Below are 25,229 nucleotides of genomic sequence, written 5' to 3'. Positions count from 1 at the left end.
GCAACCCAGGCATAATATGTTCTTGTTATAGAATAGGACGGGATGGGGGTGGTGAACGATATACTATTACCAAAAGGACTCCCCCTTTCCTCCTTTTGCTCCAGGGATCCCCCTCCCTGTACTAGGTTTGACTTGCCTGCTGCCAGGGGAAAGACTATCTCTCAATGCCAGAGATTGGTGAAAAGGAAAGAAATTATTTATTTAAAAAGTTATATAGACTTAGAGTAATGACTTAATGTCTTCATTAAAATATTAAAGTCCTTTAGAATATCCACAGACACACACTTCCTTCTCCCTCTGCCCAGTCCAGGGTACCATATCTCAGGCAAAGAAGTAGAAGTCTGTGGCTCAGGCTCTGGCACCATCCATTGTGTCACCACTGTGACCTTCAGTTAATCTAAAACCATGTGGCACCTTTTCATGGCCCAGCAGCAAGAATCCTTTCACCCCTTTTCTTCCCGGCAAAGTCTCTCCTGCTTTCTAAGCCACATGGCAAAAGAGAGCACCCCAAAACCATGTGGTTCCAATGTTACTCCAAAGTCATGGGTCCCAGCCAGGCATGGCTGCCATGTCTGGGTTTAAATCCCAGCACCAGTCTTCCTCTGCAGCCTAATTTCTGACTTCTCCCACAATTAGCTACACCTGCCAACATTCCCGTATTTGTCCAGCTTTACCAGGCTGCCATGGTAAGTCTGGGCAGGCATGACCTCACGGTGTGGAGCCAGTCATCTCCAAGCTCTCACACAGGCACTGTACCCAGGGGGAGTTGCCTCCCAGTTACAACTTGGGTGGAAGTTACTTCCATCCCCCAGCTCAAAGCATGGCCACAGCTATTTAACATATCCATGAAACCAGTTAAAATTTATAGATATGTTAAATGACCATGCCAGAGATTAACTGCAAAACTGTTGCTGCAAAACAGCTTTCAATGGCCCTGCTCCATGTGTCCCATCCCACAGCTCAGACTTGTAAGAGTGAGGACATCCTATTTATTTTTTTTCTAACATTTCCTGGACACCCTGAGTTCTGGACCCCATTACAAATCCCTATTTGGACCACCCACCTCCCCCTTGGCTGCACCCTGTTACACCCTGACTGGGAATCAACCAGTGACCCTATGGTTCGCAGGCTGGTTCTCAGTCCACTAAGCCACACCACTCAGGGCAGAGAGAGCAATCTTATTGGGGAGAAATAACCACCACAGTGTAGAAAAGTGTAAAATTGGAGCTAACCATTTCACTCATGTATTCATTCATTCGTTCATGTGCATGGACAATGTTCTGGTGTGGCAGATACCTAAATAAATAAATAAACAAATGGGTAATTCCCTCTCTGGGCAAATTTATATTCATTCTAGTGCGTAGAAATGGATAAATAAGTCAACATTCCATGTTGGTGGTGAAAATCAGGGGCAGTAGTTAAACAGGAAAGTAGGGAAAGGGATGGAGATGGGTGCCATTTAATTTATGGTGGTTCAGAGAAGACATCTCTCTTAACTTGTGTGTCATCCTGGCACAGATCTGGAAGGAGGAAGCCCTGCAGCTGCAGCTGTCAGGGAGGGGTTCAGCAGAGGTAGCAGCCTTAAGGGCAGATTCCTGGAGGCAAGAGTTTGATTGGTGTTTCTTTCTGGAACTGGAGGAAACCACCATCACCAGAGTAGGTGGAGCAGGTCAGAGGAGAGGGACAGTAGAGACTGATGCATGTGGGTTTTGTGGTGGAGCAGATCATGTGGGGGCTCAGAGAGGGTTGGGAAGCCAGCAGAGGGTTCGAGAGGAGGAATTAGTTAAATGATCCAACTTGGATTTTTAAATGCTCACTCTGGTTGCCTTGTGGAGCTAAATAGCAAAGGTGCAGGGAAGAGAGGAGACTGGTTAGGAGGCTACTCAAGTCACCTCAGAGTAACGTGGTGTCTTGGATGAGCTGGTGGAGCAGGAAAGGGATGACTGGATTCTGGATATACATTGAGAGTAGACCTCACAGTATTTGTTCATGGTTAGATATGGCATGTAAGAAAAAGAAGTTAATGGTGTTTTTGTTTTACCTGAGGAACTAGAAAATGAAGCTACCTTTTACTGAAATAGGAAGACTTTTAATGAAGAATGCTTAGAGGGGAAAAGTCAGGAGTTGTTTTTATATGTTTCTACTTGAGATGCCTACTAAACTTGTAAGTGGAGAACTGGGGGAGAGAGTTGGATGAAGCAAATTAGTGTCTGTGGGCGAGAAACTACCAGTCAAGGTAAAAAGGACTCTTGAAATCATTGATCTGCTCTTATGCAGGACATGAGCTTCGGGAAGCACTTTGCTATTCACACACCTGAACCAGCTGCCACTCATCTGTAAGACAGGTGCTGGGATAAGAGCTCAGACCACAGAACTGTGGAGGGTAGAATAGAGCCATGACCTTGCTGCCAGTGGTACCATGTGTCCTTGTCCTGGGAGAAGTTGTAGCATGGCCCTGGAGACAGTTTAGCCTGGCATTAGCTCACTTCTTCCAGGAAGCCTTTCTCCCCAACGTGTAGATGCCCTGCTCTACACTTCTGCACTTCCCCATTACACTTGAGGAAAATGCCTTGTTTAAGTGTGTGTCTCTGCCACTGTACCACAATCTTCCTGAGAAAAGAGCTATGTCTGTTTTATAAAGCCCTTAATTGAGGAATGGTGTCCAGAGTTGCTCAGAAGTGCTAGTTAATATTACACATACAGGGGTGGGCAAAAGTAGGTCTACAGTTGCCTTGTGACATCCTTTGAGTTAATAAAACTATTATAATAATCATAACCTGCATGTCCTTTTCCATACAAACAACTGATATATATACACACACACACACACACACACACACACACACACACACAGAAACATACATTCATTCATTATATTATTATATTTCAAACCCTTTGAAACATTATCCTTGTGTACTTTTATTAGTAAAACGGTTATTCATTTGGCATTGTGGACAGAAGAGTGAATAACAAAAGTCTATCAAAAGGAGGAGGAAATTGTGAATACTGGGGAAGTAGAGAGGAAATTGTCTGAGATGGACAGGAGACAAATGAAAAAAAAAACAATCAAGAGAGAAAATAGCTGGTCACTTCTAAGTAAATGTGTATACTTCCACAGGCATGTGTTCAAGTCCTGTGTTAGACAAAGTGAGGGCTCTCACATAGTCACTGTGCTGCTGGACAGCAGTTTGGATGTGTATGTAAGCAAACCAAAGAAAACCTTGTACATACTCATTGATCTATCAGTTTTACTTGTAAGAGTTTGTCCAAAGGAATCAAAAGTCCAAAAGTTTTCAAGTCCAACCATGTTGATAGTACTATTGCTTGCATTATAGATAGAAACAAAAACTGTCTAAAATTGAACTGATTGAGTAAATTATAGTATACTCATGTAATGAAATGTTGCTATAAAGACATTAAAGAACTGTGGAAGAATATTTAAATAATGTATTATTATTTGTAGTAAGTTGTTAGGTTTATAAAATATCTTTTTTAAAAAAAGGTTAATGGCATTCACCTTGTGAAGGAACAATGAATAGTATTTGTTTTTTTCCTTTTGGGTTTTCTATATTTTAGAATTTTCTATATTGTAGCTACACTTAGGGTAGCAGCTATAAAAGAACATAATAAATGCTATCTAAAGAAAAAGGAAAAAACCTGATCCCTTACAAAAGTGGGTATAATTAGTATTTAACTTCAGATTGTTTTTACCTCCATGGCTAAACTTAAAATTTTGTTGTCTTATTTACCTTAGAAAATATGACAAAGAAAATAGAAAATATCTATAGTCTTACAACCCTAAAACAACCATGTGTTGTGTGTGTGATAGATAAATACACACATATATACCTAAACTGTATACATATAATTTAAAATGGGGATTGGCAGACTTTCTAGCATTAAATACTTTAGATTTTATGGACTACATTCTGTTTCTGCTGAGTATTTCCCACCCTCCCTCCCTTCCTTCTTCCCTCTGTCCCTCCCTTTTTCCTTCCTTCCTTCCTCCTTCCATCCTTCTTTCCTTCCAAGCCCTTAAAAGTATAAAAACTATTCTTAGCTTGCAGACCTAAAAAAAAACAGGCCTGTGCTAGGGCCAAGCTGTAGTTTACCAACCCCTGATTTAAAACTATGTAGTACATTGATTTTAATACACTCAAAAGAAAAAGTGCATGTGCCACTTGTGCAAAGTATTATTTAGCAATAGTAAAATAAATTACTAATATGTAATTAGGAGCACAAGACCTAATATGAATGTTGCCCAGATTAGCTGTTGGGCATTTTGGATATGTATTTCTGCCAGAGCTTTATTTGTGTGATAACAGATACTTCTGTTATCACACAAATAAGCAGAGTTGCAGAGAATGGATCATTGGAAACAAAACTATTTTATAGTTTGCTTTCTTTCTTTGCCTTTGAATAAGACTTTATCAAAGAATAATATTGAAGAATATAAGTAACAATAGCTATATGTATGCTATTGAAATTATTTTTTGTCATTTAAATCAGTAGGTAGATTGTATGCATTCCATCTTCAATGTTACATGGCTGATTTAATGAAAGTATCATACGTGGAAAGAAATGTTATGAAGAGTTATTCATCAAATGAACGAAATAACCTATGAATTTATTTTCTAGATATGCTCAGTGAAGGAACGGCATGCCAGTGAAATGAGGGACTTGCCAAGTCGATATGTTGAAATAGGTATGCCTTCCATAAGTATAAATCATCAAAAGAGAATCCATTTTTTTGTGGGGAAACCTAAGGCTGTGTTCTTCAGGCCTTATCACTTGGGAACTTGATGAAATAGGTCAAGAAGCTTTTAAGTTTTTAAACTTCTTTATAGAGACCCTTTTTTCTAGCTATATGTCTAATTTTTTACACAATAATTTTGTAGTTGGCATTGACTATTGGTTTGGGTTTTCTGTTTACCACCTGGATTTTGGACAGGTTTCTACATGCCTCAATATTCTTATCTATAAAATATAAAAAAGAATAGAAAAGAGTACCCATCTCATATGCCGTTTGTAAGAATTCCAAAAGTTAATACATGCACCGTTCATAATACAACACTGACATCTGGCTCTGTCGCCATGTATCTTCTGAGTATTAATTTTCATCATTACTGTTCTGCTCCAAACTGCCATAATCTTTTTTTCTGGATCACTGTAGCAGCCTCCTAACTGGTTTATCTCTTTTCCCTGTGAATTACTGTAATCTCATCTCCCTAGCGTAGTCTAGATACAAATCAGATCATGTCACCACTCATCAGCCTCTTCCTGTTGTTCTTAGGGTAAAAAGGAGACTCTTGAACATAACTATAGGGATCTGTGTCAGCCCTCACGCATCAGCCAAGCTTCTCCTTAGTCTCTGCTGCAGCCATACTGGTCTTTTACGTTTCCCTGGTCCTTTCTCTCCTCTGTCTAGCATGCTCTTCATGCCTCTTTACTTCATTGACCCATAATCATCCCCAGTCACACCTCAGCTCAAGTATTGCTTTCCTGGGAAAGCCCTCTGGACCTCCCTAACTAGGTCCCATTCTCCCGTTATGGGCATGTAGAAGACTCCTCTGTGTTGCACTTGTTTCAGTTGCAGTGATTGTATGATTATTTATTACATTTCTGTCTTTTCCACAAAACTATAGCCTCCCTCAGAGTACACATTTGGTCTGTTTTTGCTCAGTGTTTGTATCTTAGGAACCTGGTACAATGCCTGGCACATAGTAGGTGCTAAATAATATTGTGTTGAATGAATCAGTGACTAGGAGAAAGAACTGTTCAGAAGTATGCCAAGGATGACATATCATTTACTTCTACAACTGAGTTTTATAATGTAATGCAAAAGTTACATTCAGATAGAAAGGATGAAAACTGACTGACTTTTGTCAATTAAACAGGTATAGTAAAAGCTATTTTTATATTATTTAGAACTGAGAGCAATAGGTAACAGTTGCATGGCAAGAAAAGTTTTGCTGTCTTACAAGTCAGCTGAAAATTTTATTTACCCATTTGGATGATGAATAGGGAATATAAATTTGATGGGTAATTATAATGAAGTGAGGCCAAGATAAATCATTTGCACATTACCATATTTCTAAAACCAAGAAAGACGTATCTTACCCACATGGCTAATACGATTATAGCATTTAAATCTAGGATATTTTGTACTTGAAGTCAGATGTTGGTGGTAGGGTTTTAATAACTTTTTGCCTTAGAAGGATAAATAAATACATAAATACATAGTTCATATTGCTCAGCATATGGACAGAATAGGTATTGGCAGAATGTAATGGTACTGAAAAAAAACAAGAATAAAATAATAAAGAAGACTGATAACACTAAGATAAAGATAATTATTTTATTATCTCTATCATCTTTCCTGCTGTCCTCTTGCCTACCAAAAACAAACAAACAAAAGGAGATTAGAGTGTGGGGGAATTGAACAAAAAGGAAAAAACACTCATGGACATGAACAGCAGTGTGGTGATTACTGTGTAGGGAGGGAAGTATAAGGGACCTAAATGGTAATGGAATAAAAATACAATAAAGATTAAATTTTAAAAAAAGCTTTGAACATTTCAATACATAGTGTCCTCAGAGATAAGTGTTAAAATATTTTAAATACAGATGTTTTTTAAAAAGGCAAGAACTCAGGGAACTTTTTTTTCTGTTTTTGTTCTGTTTGTTCTTTTTATGGGCATAAAAGTGTAGTTGATAGCTCATTAGTTGATGTTTATTGCTCATGTAGTAGATACGGGGTGTTGTGCTGTACACTTTCCCTGCATTAGTTCACTCTCACAGCAGCCCTTTGAAGGGCAGGCAGTGTGCTTCTCATTCTATAGATGGAAAAAATGGGGCTTTGGGACATAAATAACTTGACCACTGTCTTACTGTTATAGTGTTAAAAGGGTAGAATCTTCTTGATAAGGTTACTTCACCTCCATTGTGAGAATTAGACATGACATAAATAACGTCTGTCACACAGTGCTCGGCAGACAGTAGGTGCTCACTGAATCATGGTGGTTATTATCACCATGCAAACTTCCATCCCAGCTTTGTGACTGCCAATAGCTGTCCCAGTAGTGGCCCTGGAACCCTGGTATCATGCTATTAGAGTGTAGTTCATCTGTACTACAATTTATGTGAAATACACTGTGCTTGTACCAACAATATCACATTACTGACATTTTACTACTATGGTTAGTGGTTAAGTACCATTTTTCCCCTCTTTAGAACAAACCTTTAATAATATAAACCATTTCCACAGCAGGAGGCAGAGTGTTTTAGATCAGAGTCCTTGAGTAGGATAAGGTAAAGAGAAATATTAGGAGGTCTGGATTATAATTTGCTTTAGCCCTGAATAGTATGATCTACTGTTCTTCAGGAAATGAGGTGAAAACAACATTGAGATTAAAGAAGCATCTGTGGCTATACATTTCTTAGAAGTCAGATGTTTATAACTCTTCCTTGTAAGTCAGAATCTCAAAAACAACACAAAAGCTACTCCTTTCAATAGGATATTAATTTATTTTTGTAAATGAAAAATAATAATGATGATAAGATTACTATTTAGTCACCAACTCATGAAGGTATTCTGTATACTTAAGGCTTTTTTATGTCACTTCTTTTTTCAGATTACATTGATAAAAGCAGGTTACAGTCCATACCTGCCCTACATTTTAACTTGGATCTCCTGTGTTCTCATAGGACTCCCTAATCCTTTGGCACTTTTCACCAAAGTTTCGCATGGTCCTTATAGAATTGTAGTTAGAAATGAAGCCAATATTTTTGGAAATGAAGCCAATATTTATTTATATATCATTTTCTGGGTGTTTGCTTTCAGGGGCTGATGACATGATGACTTACATGCAGAGAATTAATTTTTTACTTTCTAATCTTGTTTTATGTAGAAATTTGTTTCAAAAAATAATAATAGAGAAAAACTATGTGGGAATCTGTATAAAATGACAAAGAATCCAAGAAAAAAAAGGGAGGGAACAAGATGGGACATCTTTTTCATTTTAATTAAGTGGTGTCAGTGACTGTGACTCTTAGAATTTAGCATATCATTGTATCTTCAGCCTCTTGGTTAGGAACACAATGACCTGGAAACAGAAGCTATGTCTGTGGTGGAGGAGAACTGTAAGATAAATGTCTTTCTTTTTTTTAAGATTTTATTTATTTATTTTTAGAGAGGGAAGGGGGGAGAGAGAGAGAGAGAGAGAGAGAGAGAGAGAGAGAGAGAGAGAAACATCAATGTGCAGTTGCTGGGGGCTGTGGCCTGCAACCCAGGCATGTGTCCTGACTGGGAATTGAACCTGCGATACTTTGGTTCGCAGCCCGAACTCTATCCACTGAACTATGCCAGCCAGGGCAATAAATGTCTTTCTTAGGTCTAAATGTGTCTCTCCATTAACCTGTTACTGTTCTGACCCTGACATGCAGGTTCCAGCAGTGGCACAGTTCTCATGTGCATGATGTGGTCCATCTGGTAGTCTGTTTCATCAAGAGTCAGGACAGCTCTGGCATCATTCAAGGTGTTTTGCTTAAGGATCTAGCTATGTGTGGTTTTCTGTTCTGCTATAATTCACTTTGACTGTCTATAGTCTGTTAATTTTCCTGTTCTGCATTGAATTTTTTCCTCAACATTTTGTTATGAAATATTTAAAACATACAAAAAGGTGAAGAATTTTACAGTGAGCACCCATATACTCACTTCCTAGATTCTGCAGTTAAGATTTTACTACACTTGCTTCATTTATTTAGTTTTATTGAACTTAATTGGGGTGACATTGGTTCACAAAACGATACAGGTGTCAATTGTACAACTCAATAAAACATTACTTGTACACTGCATCATGTGCCTACTGCCTCAAGCAACGTCCCTTTTCATCCCCTTTTACCCGCCTTTGCCCACCTCCATCTATTTCCACCTCCCTTTCCCTCTGGCTATCGCCACACTGTTGTCTGTGTCTATGTGTTATGTATATATGCTTTTTATTATGTCATTTCTCTATCCATTCCTCCTCAGAGTAAGAACTCTTTCCCTCTCAGTGCTAAAGACTCAAATGTTTATTGTTGTTAGAAGAATTAATATTTTTTTCAGTAATAAGTACTGGTAAAAAATCTGAAGTACCTGAAGTAACAAATATATTTTATCCCTTTTATAAGAACAACTACCAGGCAAATGCTAAATACATTAAAATTTCATTTAATCTTCACAATGATCTCAATAGGGAGCAGCTCTTATCCCATTTTATTGGTGAAGAAACTGAGGTTTACAAGGGTTAAGCAACCTGCTCAAGATTACATTTATAAGCAAAGAAGGCAACATTTGAACTCAGATACACCTAGTTTCTCATCTCTTGCTCATAATCTCTGTGCCATACGTTCTTCCCATGTATTCCCTCTACCTGACCTCTGGACCTTGTTGGCAGCCAGAGAACTCATGGGAAGGACAGAGGCTTGCTCTGGGCATTTAAATAAAAAGCGTAGGGAAGAAATTCTGTAGAATCCAGAGATCCCTTTTAATATATCAGTGATGTCTGCTTACCTTTTCTTCATACAGCCAAATGAAACAGAAGTGCAGTAGATTTGTTCTTTTATTTTGGTTCAGAGACTTATCTCATGTCGAAAAGTAACAAATATATTTCTTGTTGTTTTATCCTGGGATTGACAGCCCTTCATTGTTTTTCCTTCAGATTGTTAGGGACTAAACATAGTTGCCCTGGCTGGCTATCAAATTTGTTTCTAAGGAAAGGAATCCAAATCCAGACTGTGATGTGATTCTTTCAACTTTTTGACAAAGAAGAAGAGCTCTTGTTTGCTATTTGTTAGTGTTTGATAAATGTAATTGATGAATCAAAGTAGTTTGGGGATCTTATTGGTCTCTGAAATTATTTATTTACTTTTAAATTTTATTTTATTGTGGTAAGAACACTTAACATGTAATCTACCCTCTTAACGAATTGTTGAGTATACAATATGGTATTGTTAACCACAGGTGCAAGCAGCTCTCTGGAGTTTAGTGTGACTGACACTTTATGTCTATTGATTAGCAACTCCCCATTTTTCCTCCTACCAGCCCTTGCAACCACCATTCCACGCTTTGATTCTATGAATGTCACTGTTTTTAAATACCTCATATAAGTGGAATCAGGCAGTATTTGTCTTTCTGTGACTGGTTTATTTCACTCAGCATAATCTTGTCAAAGTTTATCTATATTGTTGCATGTTGCTGAATTTTTTAAGGCTGAATAATGTTTCATTGTATGTGTATGCCACATTTTCTTTAGTCATTCCTCTGTGGATGGACATTTAAGTTGTTTCCATACCTTAGCTACTATGAATGGTGCTGTAAGACACATAGGAATGCTAATACCTCTTTAAGATCCAGATTTCAGTTTTTTGGGTATGTGTCCAGATTGTATAGGTAGTTCTATTTTCAATTTTCTGTGGAACTTCCATACTCTTTTCATTGCAGCCATATCATTTTGCATTTCCACCAACAGTGTTCAGGATTTCCAACTTCTTCATATCCCCACCAACACTCGATGTCTTTTGTTTTCTTTTTTTTATAACCTATTAAAGTATAACTCTGGTTTGAGCCTTTTGACCCAGCAGATCATAAATCATTTACCTTTTCTGTTGTTTAAGCAGTGTGTTGTAGGCTACTCACTGAATTCACTCTTTTCTCAGTGCTGCTTCAGGAGTGCTGAAGTTTAGTAAAGGAGATAATCACATCAGCTTAACTTTGTCATTTAACACAGAAGTGTGCTGAATGTTGATTAGAAAAGATGGAATTAAATTGCAGACTAAACTTGTTATAAATAGTTTTGATTTGTGTGTACTGTTACCTCCTGAGCTGAATATTTTTATTTCATCCATTAGTCATTCTCTTCTCTTTCGCTCCCAAATACTAGGTCTTCTCCATAACTTGCTGACGTAAAGCACTGTGAAGTCATTTTTACTTAAATATATCTGCTTCATAGCACAGTATTGAAGATGTTGTAATGTTGTGATTTCCAAATGTATTTTCTTAGGTCAGTGCTCATGCTGACAATGTTCAAACTTAATGAAAAGTGTGTGGATGTTATATCATAAAATGGCCTTAATACTTTTTCATAAGTGAATATAAGACAATAAAAGTAATTATTCATCTTTATAGGTTGCTTGACATACCTTTTTCATCTGCTTTTTAAGAATCATAGAAGCTAAAATCTATAGGATATCACTTCTTTAGCATCAGTAAGATACCAAATGCTTCTGCATCACATTTAGCTAGTGGCCCTTTTGAGACCACTAGCAAAGGGGGAAAAAAAGGCCAAAAATTAAAAAGCAGTAAAAGTTCGTGTATTGTGGTACTTCTGCTCTTGTCACAGCCTAGCAAATTCAAGAGAGGGGCTGGGGTACCATGGCTACATGCATGCAACTCTACCAGAGGGTTGTCAAGCCCTTAACTTCCATTTCTCTAACTGTAGTTCATTTCTAATCTAGCATCTCTATGATCTGATTTGTTTTCAAGTGTGACTTATAACTGGGAAAAGTAAGACTTCAAATTCTTCTGCTACCTTCTACTTAAGTGACTTTAGTCAAGCTGCTTAACCTTGTTGAGCATCAGTGCCCTCTAAAATATATATATATATAGGGTTATTATGGTAAAAATAGATAATGTCTGTAAAATATTTAGCATGTTGCATCTCAACCTAATAGTCATTAAGTGAGAGTTATTATTAAGTTATTGTTAATGTTACCAATATATTTAGTTATTCAATAAAAGAAAGACTGTTTTATTTTTTAACAGTCAGAAAATTAAACTATTGTGTTCAATAAAATCAATTGAAAGAAAATTGGTGGAAAGATATAGATAACCCTTTACTAAATTATTCTGAAGAGATTAATACATTTCATAATTGTATTTCTCACTAAAATATATCTTTAAGCCACATAGACATACATATATCCATGACATATTTACATAGATATAAATATATATGTGATACACTTACATAGATATAAATGTATTTATGATAGAGGTACAAGTAATAATCAAGAATATAGACTTAAAGCCCTGGCTGGCATAGCTCAGTGAATTGAGCTCAGGCTGCGAACCAAAGTATCGCAGGTTCAATTCCCATTCAGGGCACATGCCTGGGTTGCAGGCCACGGCCCCCAGCAACTGCACATTGATGTTTCTCTCTCTTTCTCCCTCTCGTCCCTCTCTAAAAATAAATAAATAAAATCTTAAAAAAAAAGAATATAGACTTAAATATCTCTTACAGGTCTGTATTATGAAGTGTCCTGGGTCTTGTGTTATGGCCTTTGTTTTGAAGTCTTTTGTCTGATATGAGTATTGCCACCCTGGCTTTTTCCTGTCCATTTGCTTGGAGTAATTTTTTCCAATGCTCCACTTTCAGTCTGTGTTGGTCTTTTATTCTTTGCTGGGTCTCTTGTAGACAGCATATGTGTGGGTCATGTTTTCTTACCCATTCAACTACCCTCTGTCTTTTGATTGGAGCATTTAATCTATAAACATTTAAGATTATTAATGATAGGTACTTATTCATTTCCATTCTACCCCCTTTATACCTGTGTTCCTCTCTTTCACTCCTTTTCTTCCTTTTCTTAAAGCAGTCCCTTTAGCATGTCGTGCAGTGCTGGTTTGGTGGAGGTATATTCTTTGAGGCTTCTTTTGTCTGGGAAACTCATTATTTGGCCTTCCATTTTAATTGAGAGCCTTGCTGGGTAGAGTACTCTTGGTTGCATTTTTGTTTTTCATTACTTGGAATATTGCCATTCCCTTCTGGCTTCGAGTGTTTCCATTGAGAAGCCAGCTGCTAGCCTTATTGAGGCTCCCTTGTATGTTACTACCTGTTTCTCCCTTGCTGCCTTTAAGACTTTCTGTTTGTGAATTTTGCCATTTTAATCATGATGTGTCTTGGAGTGGGCTTCTTTGTGTTCCTCTTTATTGGGACCCTCTCTGCATCTGGATTTGTGTGACTTTTTCTCTCATCAAATTAGGGACGTTTTCCATCATTATTTTTTAAACAGGTTTTCTCTCCCTTGCTTTTCTTCTTCTCCTTTGGTATCTCTATTATATGGATATTACTACATTTCATGTTGTCCTGCAGTTCCCTTAAACCCTCTTTATTCTGTTTTAGTCTTTTTCCTTTTCTTGCTCTTTCTGGGAGTTTTTTCTAACTTGTCCTCCAACTTGCTGATTCAGCCTTCTGCTTTATCTAGACTGCTTTTGATTCCTTCTACTGTGTTCTTCAATTCAGAAATTGTATTTTTCATTTCAACAAGAGCCAAGAGTTCTTGGCTCTTGTTGATAGTTTCTATGTCTTTTTTCATGCTGATATAGTTTGCAGTAAGTTCCTCATAGTTTCCCTGTAGTTTTTGGTAATTTTCACTGAGTTCATTGGGCTTCCTTATGACCATTGTTTTGAACTCAATATCTGATAGTTCACTTGCCTCTATTTCATTTAGCATTCTTTCTAAGGATTCTTCCTTTCCTTTTGATTGAAGTTGTTTCTTTGTCTTCCCATTATTTGTGAGACTTTTGTTTGCTTCTGCTACTTAAATTGATGTTTTGACTCCCTGAGTTTGTGGTGTGAACTTCTATGGTAGGAGACCTGTGAGATTCAGTGGTGCAGCCTCCTTGATCTCAACTTGATACTCTTGCGATGCCCTTTATGTCATTTATGTTGGCTCTCTGGATGTACTTGGGTTTTGATTGTTGTTGGGTCATTCTTTCGTGGGTCCTTCCCTGTAGCTGGTTGACTGAGGGTCACTCCACCCACCTTGCCTTGTATGCTGTTCTGCAGGTACTGCCAGAACAAAACCACAAAGCCCAGGAAACAAACCCATATCCACAAAAATACCCCCCCACAATCCCACTATTAACAGCAAATGAACCAGTATTAATAAGTGTGTAAAGAGATTAAGACTATTATAAGAAAGGAGAGAAATAAACTATAGTATAAAATCTAGTGACTTAATATGCACAAACTTGCTGGACAAGAAACGAATGTTAAATAGCTATGCAGGAAAGAAAATATTGCAAATCATGGAGAAGACCACAGTGGATTTCATCTTGGTAACCTTTAGTATTTACCACTGTTTTCTCTTTCTGGATCTGCCTCTGATAATGTCAGATATTGACCCCGTCTGACCTTAGGCCACCTGCTCCAAGACTGCCAGGGATCTACTATCTGTGGCTGACTCTTTCAGCTGTTAATCTAGTTACTCTGCACTCAGCAGTCAGCTTAAGCACCCTTGGGGCTATTGTTTCCCCTCAGAATGCTGCTGCTCAGGAAGAGTGGTCTGCCTGAGCAGGATGGCTGCTGCTATAGGGGTGATGACTTATCACCAGGATCCCAGTGTCTACTCTCTCAGTTCTTTCCCCAAAGCTTCCATCCCTAGTCTCTCCTCAGGCATCTTTAGCCTACTCTGCCCCTGCCTTTGACAGAGCCTAGGGTAAGTGGCTGCAAACGAAAATTTGTGCATTTCCTTTAAATGACTCTGTGTCTCTAGCCGTCTCTCATTGGCAGAAAGCAACCCTACTGCTTTTTGCTGCCTGTTGTTATGTGTGTACTTTTTGAGCCCTAATGCTCTAGGCTGGGCATCCCAGCTTAGGATTTAGGCCCCATATTTCTCAGGGGGATCCAACTAGTCGCTTAATTATCCCTCTGGCGTTGCCACTGTGGGTGTCCAGCCAGCCTTCTTGAGTCTCTACTATACTCCTTACCGTTCAGGTTGTAATGAAGCTGATTCTTCTATCTGTCTGAGGCTTTAACGCTTCTCTCTCACTATTGTTCCTTTTTTTTTCTGGGTGATTTCTCCACAATTTAGTTGTAATTCCAGATTGGTCCTGGGAGGAGGTTAGTGTGGCTTCATTCACTTCTCTACCATCTTGCTAGCTTCATATATCCCTTAAGGTTTGAATATACTAATATTAATTTAGGTAATCTAATTGTTAATTGTTGGAAGATGGTCTTTTTATTCAGACCTAAATAAAATTTTGATTTTTATCCTTCACACTCTAACATACATTAATTTTTAAAATCTTTTTTTAATGAAATTTTTTTCATGAAACTTTATAATGAATATTTAATGAAATGTTGTCTCATGATATAAATATCATTTCCACCCTTAAGGGGCTTATAGTCATGATTATGGCTGCTGTTTCCTCTCCCTGCTCCTCCTCAGAAATAAAATTTCCTGCTTTGTACTGTTTCTTGATTTACACCTATTTCCATGTGGTATTTTAATTATTTCTTTAGCTTCTAGACTCATAGTCTCTTTTATAGAAAGGGTCTTCATCATTTTGATACTTCTAGAAGAGTGTCTTATGACTAATTGGTACTTAGTAATTCTTTAAGTTGTTCATAATTTCAGGGATATAAGACTGAAAGTACAAGAAAACTCTTGTTACGTTTTATTCCAATCGCATGGCAATCATTCTGAAACTGATAGCACATGCACTGTTGATGGCCCAGCAGTATTTATGCATCTGTAACTCTAAAGTTGACTCCACTCTGGCTAATATAAAGGCTATATCACATATACACCTTTATATTAGGTGTATATAATACATATAACACTGATCTGTTAACACTTTTTGCTTGGAGAATTCTAGGAAGATGATGGCAATGGAAGCATAATATTTCAGGATGACCAAGACCTCACATAAAAATGGAACAACTGGATCACAGCCAAATACCCATAGGCAACATTAGCAATAAAATTGAGTGACAGGATGGTCCTAAAAACCCCAAGTGGATGGGAAAAACCACCAATAGCCACAAGTCCCACTGTGGTATCAGTGTCTGTGTGAGAAAAAAGTAGAGAGGAGCAAGGGAGTGTCTAGCAGACTTAAGCCAGGAGAACATTGAATCAGCTGACTGGAGTTTCCTGGCAAAGACCATGGCGTCCTCTGAGAAGGGTGGGTGCAGGGTTGTAGTTAGATGAAGGGGCTTGGGCAACCCAGAAGCCCCTGTGAACTTTCACAGTTGAGCAGCCAGCACTTTCTGCCAGAGCCTGAAAACAAGACCAGAAAAGTACCAAGGTCAGTTCCCATACTAACCTTTAAGAAAAAGTGAACATGAAGTAGAATAACATCCTTGACAACAGAAGTACACCAAAAAGAAACACCCACAAAATAGATCACAACTGTAATTTACTATTTAGAACAAGTTATAAGACATTTTTAAGAAGTGATATAGGTGTGAAAGAATAACAAAAATAAGAATTTAATAATCTCAAGTAAGATGACAGAACTCAGAAAATATCAGTAAAAGATCATTTCAGCAATGAAGATTAAACTAGAAGGAACATGAGCAAATACACACAAAGATAATGCTGCATGAGAAGTAGAAGAAAAAATTTAAATAAAAAAGAAATCAGGAAAAGCCCTGGCTGGCGTAGCTCAGTGAATTGAGCTCAGGCTGCGAACCAAAGCATCGCAGGTTCGATTCCCAGTCAGGACACATGCCTGGGTTGCAGGCCACGGCCCCCAGCAACTGCACATTGATGTTTCTCTCTCTTTCTCCCACCTTTCCCTCTCTAAAAATAAATAAGTAAAATCTTAAAAAAAAAGAAATCAGGAAGAAAAAAATTTGTAATTGAGTGATAAATACTGAAAACAGGCAAAACTGATCCAACCTACAAATAAGAGCCCCTCAAAATGAGAGAATACAATAAATACCAAAAATAATATTTTGAGAACAATTTTCTAAAACTACAAAGAAACAAAACTTAGATTCATATAAATTAAAATAGTACAGTGTGTATCTGAAAATAGCAACCCATGATGAACACCATCAAAATATATTTGAGTTAAATTCCTGCACTTTAAAGACAAATATTTTGGGCAACTACACCTGTGCTGTGAACTCTAGCCACTAGCCACTTGAGGCTATTAATTAAGCACTCCAAATGTGGTAAACCCAGATTCAAATGTGCTGCATATAAGGTTTCAAAGATGTAGTATGAAAACAAAAAGTAAAATACCTCGTTATGTATTAAAATATTAAAATGATAATATTTGGATATGTTGTGTTAAATGTATTTGTAAAAATTTCACCCCTTTTTACTCTTTAATGTGACTACTGGAAAATGTAAAATTTGCTTAATATTCTATTGGACAGAACTGATGAAGAATTCTAGCTTCCCTTCTGGATGAAGGCTGTGTCCAGAATAGTCCTCTCTCTGGGATCCAAAGAATCTCCCTGGATAGAATTTCATGTGAATAGTCCTTTTGAAACTTTAACTTTCTCTCTCTCTCTCTCTTTCTCTTTCTCTCTTAATCCACTTAGAATATCTTCGTTTTTTTTTTCCCTTGAATTATTTCTTCTAGCATATCTAGGAATGCTTTGTCCTCCAGAACAAACCGGAGTTCAGCAATCTTTTCATCTGTATCAGGGTGAGGAAGGCTGTACTCCAGCTATAACAGGTACCTTGCCTAAGTCTGTAGTAACCAAAGGGAACATGGCACACTCCCTGCTGGGCTCTAGAGCCATTGCCTCATTTTCTAGATCTTGATCTGATACAGAGGTACTCTCTTTTTTGTGATTCCCTCTAGAAATTCTATATTTTCTCTCCTTCTTCCTTTTTCTCCAGCTTTTGCTTTTCTATTTTAGTGCTCTCCACCAGATACTGTCTTTATTTTCTTTGTGATTTATCTTTTTCAGATAATTAGTTTAAAGGGAGCTTACTTTTATAAGCCACTTGTATTCAAATTGGTTTTCATTTAGGAAAAGAAAAATAATTTTTATTAAAATTATTTAAATCATTATTTGGGGAAGATAGAATTTCAGGGTAAACAAACTGAACCTTTCATTGGCCTGTTGAAAATTTGCAATAGAAAGTCAGTAATTAATTTAAGATATTTTACAGAGTCAGTTCATAAACTTTTACATAATTTATGTATGTTTTTCACAAGAATGCATATTAACATTCAACAGTTCTTTCTCTATATCTGTTCAGTAGGAAGAATAATTTCGTGTTCATTCTAACACCGCTGTCTATAACCAGCCCTTGGATTCAACATTAATATAAAGAATAAACTGAATCATGATAGATCCAAAAGCAAAACAACATCATTCTGAATTTTTTATTAATGCAGAATACCTATAAACATTTTCCTAAATGAAGAACTCACATTAGGAAGTGAGTTCTTTCTACATGATTAAGGGAAATAATTTGCTAAGTGGTGAAATATTCAATGGAAGATAAACCATCATTATTTTTTAACTCAGTTTGTGAATAATACTGGGTATGACTATAGTAGCAATTTTGTTTTCCATAAGATTTTTGTTGATGTAAGTTTTAATTTTTAATAAAATGAAAAGAAGTATTTAATTTCAACTCTATCTGGTTGTCGATAACTTCCTTAACTGTGCCTCTTGGAATCTTAACAATGCTATTTTAATGGACCATGTATTTTCTTTCATAAGTAGCACTTTTGTTTAGTTTATAATTTAGTCACTTCATGTAGTCTCTGCTTAAACTGTTGCTAATTCTCAGTTTGTAAAATCTTGTAAGATTTAGTACTTAAATAAGCATTTATTATAGTACCTGGAATTGAGAAGTAAAATAGATATGTGCTTGTACAAAGCTTTTCTTGTTTCCTTTAAGAACACATTAGATTTTCTATCATGTTCTTAATTAGAGAACTGGAAATGTTCTGTCTCATTAGTGCAAGCTATTGGGGACTAGGAAATCAGGATGTAGAGGAGAAAAGATTTGGATAGGATTATTTTCTAGCCTCTCTGTTCTGTATCTTACAGCTCATTCATAAAAACCAAGGCCTTAATGTGTATCTGGTTACCTTTAGGAGAGACACTGATGTTGCTTGTCAGTGAGCCTAGGCAGCCCATTTGGCATCCCAAATGGGGAGACTACCTAGTTCACCCACCACTTCTTAGATGATGTTTTCCCTCAGGTAGCTGAGGCAGACAAACACAACAAAGCCTTCATGTGATGCCCATGAAACAGTCTCTGTGGCATCTCCAATTGTTTGTTCTTCACCCAGGTTGCTGGTAAGGGAACTATTTGTGTAACATTTCACTGATGGAATGTGATTTAGTAAAACAGAACTCAAATTCATCTCTACCAGAGTCAGTTCATAAACTTAGTAATCTCAGGAGTGATGGCAGCCACAACCTCTTATTTATATGCCTCTATGTCTTCTAGAATGTGAGATTTTCACCTCTTTGGGTCGGGGAGGCACACTGTTTCATAGCATTCTGCACATTTCAACCCTCCCCTGTCATCCACCCCAACTAACATAGCCCTTGGAGCTTCTCTGGAGGCTTCAGGCTCTGACTATGCTGTCTGTGCTCATCTCTGAGCATGTGGTTGTGGTGCAGGTAGTCTTCTACACATGGGCTTCATGTGAACCTTTATCACAATATCACATTATCAAAACTATTTTTTAAGTGCCTGGATAAGAATATTCAGTTCAAACCCTCAGAGGTTGAGGAAAACAATGTTAGTGGCAGAGCTAGCTCCTGAGCCTTGCCTTTGCACTTCTGATTCTGTCCAGAGCACTGGTACCACCTATGAGATCTAATTAAGGACAAAACATAAGAAATATTATTCTTTTAACATATTACTAACTGTTGAGTAATTTTTTTGTTTATCCTCAATTTCATTTTTATGTGAAAATTAAATTGTGAAAACAGTTTTATTAAGGAGCAGTTATTAAAGAGAGGCAGAGACAAGTAACAATAATCTGCAAGGAAAATGCAGAGGAGGAAGAAGAAAAATTCAGTAGCTCCTCATTTCATCTGCATTATGGATTTTATTTATACTCTAATTCCCTCATTTTAATTTTTTATTTTAATTTTAACTTTTTATTATTTTAGAGAGAAAGGGAAAGGGAGTGGAGTGGATTAGAGTGGAGGGGTAGGGAAGGGTGGGGAGAGGAAGAGAAAGAAACATCAATTTGTTCCACTTATTTATGCATTCATTGGTTGATTCTTATATGTGTGCTGAACAGAGATGGAAACTGCAACCTGGGCATATTGGGATGATGCTCTAACTAACGCTTGACCTACCCAGCCAAGACCTCTAATTCCTTTATTTTATAATAGGAAAAGTTATACCCACAGAAATTAAAATGACTTGTTCAAGTTCAATTTAGTTGAAGTTATAACCTAGATTTCCTGACTCTACATTTAATATTACATCTACATATTAATATCTACAAAGCCTTCATGTGATGCCCATGAAACAGTCTCTGTGGCATCTCCAATTGTTTGTTCTTCACCCAGGTTGCTGGTAAGGGAACTATTTGTGTAACATTTCACTGATGGAATGTGATTTAGTAAAACAGAACTCAAATTCATCTCTACCAGAGTCAGTTCATAAACTTAGTAACCTCAGGAGTGATGGCAGCCACAACCTCTTATTTATATGTCATTGTCAATGACATATAAATAATAAATAAATAATAATAAATAAATAAATAATGACATAGTCAATGTCATTTATCTTTTCAAAGAACCACCTCCTGGATTCCCTGATTTTGTGAATTTTTTTAGTCTCTATGTCATTTAATTCTGCTCTGATCTTGATTATTTCCTTCCTTCTACTCACCGTGGGCTTTATTTGTTGTTGTTCCTTTAGTTCTTTTAGGTGTAGGATTGGGTTGTTTATTTGAGATTTTTCTATCTTCTTTGGGTAGGCCTGTGTTACTCTGAACTTCCCTCTAGGACTGACTGTCTTTGCTGCATCCCATAGGTTTGGGTTGTTGTGTGTTCAGTTATCATTTGTTTCCAGGTACTTTTTTATTTGTTCCTTGATCTCATTGTTAACCCATTCATATTTAATAACATGTTATTCAGTCTCCATGTATGTGAATGTTTTTGAGTCTTTTTCCTTGAGGTGGTTTTCTAGTTTCAAGCCATTGTGACCCAAGAAAATGCTTGATATGATTTCAATTTTCTTGAATTTATTAAGACTAGTTTTGTGTCATACCATGTGGTCTCTCTTTGAAAATGATCCATGTGCATTTGAAAAGAATGTAATATTTTGCTTTTCTGGGTTGAGATGCTCTATAAATATCAGTTAAGTCCATTTGATCTAGGATTTCATTCAATGCCACAATATATTTGTTGATTTTTTTGTTTGGGTGATCTATCCATTGTTGACAGTGGGGTGTTAAAATCTCCTGTGATGACTGTATTGCTGTTGATTTCTTTCTTAAAGTCCTCCAAGATTTTCCTTATGTATTTAGGTGATCCTATATTGGGTACATGTATGTTTACAAGAGTTCTATCCTCTTGTCCTGTTGGACAACTCCCTTAAATATTATATGCTGACCTTTGTAGTCTCTTGTTATGGCCTTTGTTTTGATGTCTATTTTGTCTGATCCAAGTATTGCTACCCCAGTTTTCTTTTCATGTGTATTTGTTTGGAATATTTTTTTTCATCCTTCGCTTTCAGCCTATGTAGATCTTTAGTTCTGAGGTAGGTCTCTTGTGGGCAGCATATGTGCAGGTTGTGTTTTCTTATCCATTCAGTTTTCCTATGTCTTTTAATCCATTTACATTTAAAGTTGTTATTGAAGAGTATTTATTCATTGCCATTTTTTTCCTTTGTGCTTGTCTTCTTCTCTTTCTCTTTCTCTTAAAGCAGTCCCTTTAGCATCTCTTGCAATGCTGGTTTGGTGGAGATGTATTCTTTTAGCCTTCTTTTGTCTGGGAAGTACTTTATTTAACCTTCTGTTTTAAATGGGAGACTTGCTGAATAGACCACTCTTGGTTTTGGGTCTTTGCTTGTCATTACTTGGTATATTTCTTGCCATTCCCTTCTGGCTTGGAGTATTTCAGTTGAGAAACCAGCTGCTAGCCTTATCAGAGCTCCCTTGTATGTTACTGGCTGGTTCTCCATTGCTGCCTGTAAGATTCTCTCTTTGTTTTTAAATTTTGCCATTTTAATTAGGTTATGTCTTGAGTGGGCCTGTTTGGGTCCTTCTTGTTTGGGGCCCTCTGTGCTTCGTGAACTTCGTGACTTTTTTCCTCACCAAGTTAGGAAAGTTTTCTGTCATTATTTTTTCAAAAAGGATTTTTATCCCTTTCTCCTTTTCTTCTCCTTCTGGTTCATGTTATCCTGCAGCTCCGTTAAACTATCTTCATTCTTTTCGAGTCTCCTTTTGTTTTGTTGCTCTGACTGGGTGTTTTTAATCCACCTTGTCTTCCAACTTGCTGATTCAGTGTTCTGTTTCATCTAGCCTGCTTTTAATTCATTCTGGTTTATTCTTCATTTCAGTTATTGTATTCGTCATTTACTCCTGGTTTTTATTCAGAGCTGCTGTGTACTTTTTTATGCTGACGTAGTTTCCACTAAGTTCCTTGTAGTTCTCACTGAGTTCCTGTAGCATACTTATAACCATTACTTTGAACTCTATGTCTGATTAATTTCATTTAGCACTCTTTCTGGTAATTCATCCTTTCCTTTCAATTGTGGGTTATTTCTTTGTCTCCCCATCTTAGGGGACTCTTTTTTTTTGTTTCTACATATTGATCTGCTGTGACTCTCTGTTTTGTGGGGTGACCCTCTGTGGTAGGAGTCCTGTGGGACTCTGGTGTTGTGTCCTTGATCTCCTATGTTGTTGTACAGGTCCTGACAAAACTAGCATCTGTCCTTCTCAAAGTATTCCAAAAAATTCAGGAAGAGAGAAGACTCTCAAACTCTTTTCACAAGGCCAGTATTATCCTAATTACAAAACCAAATAATGCCATGATAAAGAAAATTACAGGCCAATATCTCTGATGAACATAGATGCTAAAATCCTTAAGGAAATATTGGCAAACCAGATCCAGCAATATATTAAAAAGATCATATGCCATGACTAAGTGGGATTTACGCTAGGGATGCAAGGATGGTACAATATTTGCAGAACAGTAACTGTAATGCATCACATAAACAAAATGAAGGACAAAAATCACATGATCATATCAACTGCTGAAAAAGCATCTGATAAAATTTAGCATCCATTTATGATGAAAACATTCAACAAAGTGAGAACAGAGGGAGCATAACTAAACATAATAATAGCAATATACAAAAAAACCTATTGCCAATATCATGTTTAATGATCAAAAATTAAAAGTGTTTTTCTTAAGATCAAAAACAAGACAAGGGTGTCCACTTTCACCACTCTTATTCAACATAGTACTAGAAGTCCTAACCACAGTGATCAGACAAACAAGAAATAAAAGACATCCAAATTGGAAAGGAGGAAGTTAAACTGTCATTTGCAGACAACATGATAGTGTACTTAGAAAACCCTATGGGATCCACTGAAAAAACTATTTGACCTAATAATTGAATTTAGCAAAGTAATGGGATACAAAGCCAATATCCAGAAATTGATGGCATTTTTGTACACTAACAATGAACTATCAGAAAGAGAAACTAAGAAGAAATTCCCATTTAATAAAGCAACACACACACAAAAAACAATTACCTAGTAATAAACTTAACCAAAGAGGTAAAAGACCTGTACTTCGGGTACTATAGAACAGTGAAGAAAGAAATTGAGGAAGCTACAAATAAATGGAAGCATATACCATGTTTATGGATTAGAAGAATTAACATCATTAAGATGTCCATATTACCCAAAGCAATCAATAGATTTTAAGGCAACTCCTGTGAAGATTCCAACGACATATTTCAAAGATGTAGAACAAATGCCCCCCAAATTTATATGGATCAAAAATGACCCCAAATAGCCTCAGTATCTTGAAAAAGAAGAACAAAGTAGGAGGGATTATAATACTTGATATTGAACTATACTTAGGACACCGTAAACAAAAGTCTGGTACTGACATAAGAACAGGCACATTGATATGTGGAACAGAATAGAGATCCCCATAATAATACCCATGTCTCTATTGTCAATATTTGATAAAAGGGGCATGAGCATACAGTGAAGTAAAAATAGATTATTCAATAAATGGTGTTTGGAGAACTGTACTGGTACATGCAAAAAAAAAAAAAGAAAGAAAGAAAGAAACTAGACCAGCAACTCACAACATACACCAGAATAAACTCAAAATGAATAAAAGACTTACATATGAGCCATGATACCATAAAAATTCTAGTGGAAAACATAGGCAGTAAAAATTCAGATATCTCATGCAGCAATATTTTTGCTGTTATATCTCCTAGGGCAGAGGAAATTAGGGAAAAGATAAACAAATGGGACTATATCAAATTAAAAAGCTTCTGCATGGCTAAAAAAAAAAATCAAAATGGAAGGAGAACCCACTGTATGGGAGAACATATTGCCATAATATGTTGGAGTGGGGTTTAATCTCCAAAATATGTAAAGAACTCATATGACTCAATACCAGGAAGACAAACAATCCAGTTGAAAAATGGGCAGAGGACCTAAATAGACATTTTTCCAAGGAAGATATACAGATAGCCGATAATCATATGAAAAAATGCTCAACATCACGAACCATCAGAGATGCAAATTAAAACCACAGTGACATACCAGTTTACACCTGCCAAAATGGCTATCATTAATAAATGAACAAAGCAAGTGCTGGCAAGGATGGAGAAAAATGCACTGTTGGTGGGAATACAGACTGGTGCAGCCACTGTGGAAGATAGTATGGACATTCCTCAGAAAACTAAAAATGGAACTGCCTTCTGACCTAGCAAGTCTGCTGCGGGTAATATACCCTAAGAATCCAAATACATGAATTAAAAAGAAGTTATGCACCCCTGTGCTCACAGAAGTGCTGTTTACAATAGCCAAGAGTTAGAAACCCTTCAATAGAGTGGAGCAAAAAACTGTGGTACATTTACACAGTGGAACACTATACAGCAGAAAGAAAGAAGTCCTACCTTTTGTGACAGCATGGATGGAACTTAATACTAATGTGTTAAGTGAAATAAGCTAGGCGGTGAAAGACAAATAACCACATGATCTCACTTATAAGACTAACCTGTGAACCAAATAAAACCATCCAAATAGAACCAGAGACATAGAATAATAGAATACATTAACAGTAGTAAGAGGAAGGAAAGAAGTGGGGACTGTTTGAAAGAAGGTGAAGGGATTAGTCAAGGAACATATATGAAGGGCCCATGGACATGGAACAGGGTGAGGATTGACTGTGGAAGTGGGGGGCGGGCTGGGTGGAGAAGGGCAAAGAGGAAAATTATAGAACTATAAATTATAAAAATAAATAAAAAGGAGAGAG

The 25,229-nt window shown here is 36.9% G+C and overlaps 1 protein-coding gene across 3 annotated transcripts in view; it reads left to right on the top strand.

The window, feature by feature from the left end:
* The window catches only part of VPS41 (VPS41 subunit of HOPS complex), a 225,814-nt gene that overhangs the window by 130,143 nt on the left and 70,442 nt on the right, over positions 1-25,229 (top strand). For all 3 annotated transcript variants that reach the window (XM_045827611.1, XM_045827610.1, XM_045827609.1), the window contains one exon: positions 4,639-4,705. In XM_045827611.1, the coding sequence (XP_045683567.1) occupies positions 4,639-4,705 (67 nt within the window). The remainder of the gene's footprint in view (positions 1-4,638; positions 4,706-25,229) is intronic.

Source organism: Phyllostomus hastatus, unplaced genomic scaffold (assembly GCF_019186645.2).
Source record: "Phyllostomus hastatus isolate PE091 unplaced genomic scaffold, TTU_PhHast_1.1 phas_scaffold_78, whole genome shotgun sequence".
Lineage (NCBI taxonomy): Eukaryota > Metazoa > Chordata > Mammalia > Chiroptera > Phyllostomidae > Phyllostomus > Phyllostomus hastatus.
Note: the sequence above shows the minus strand (reverse complement) of the source record. Positions and strands in the feature narration are given on the sequence as shown.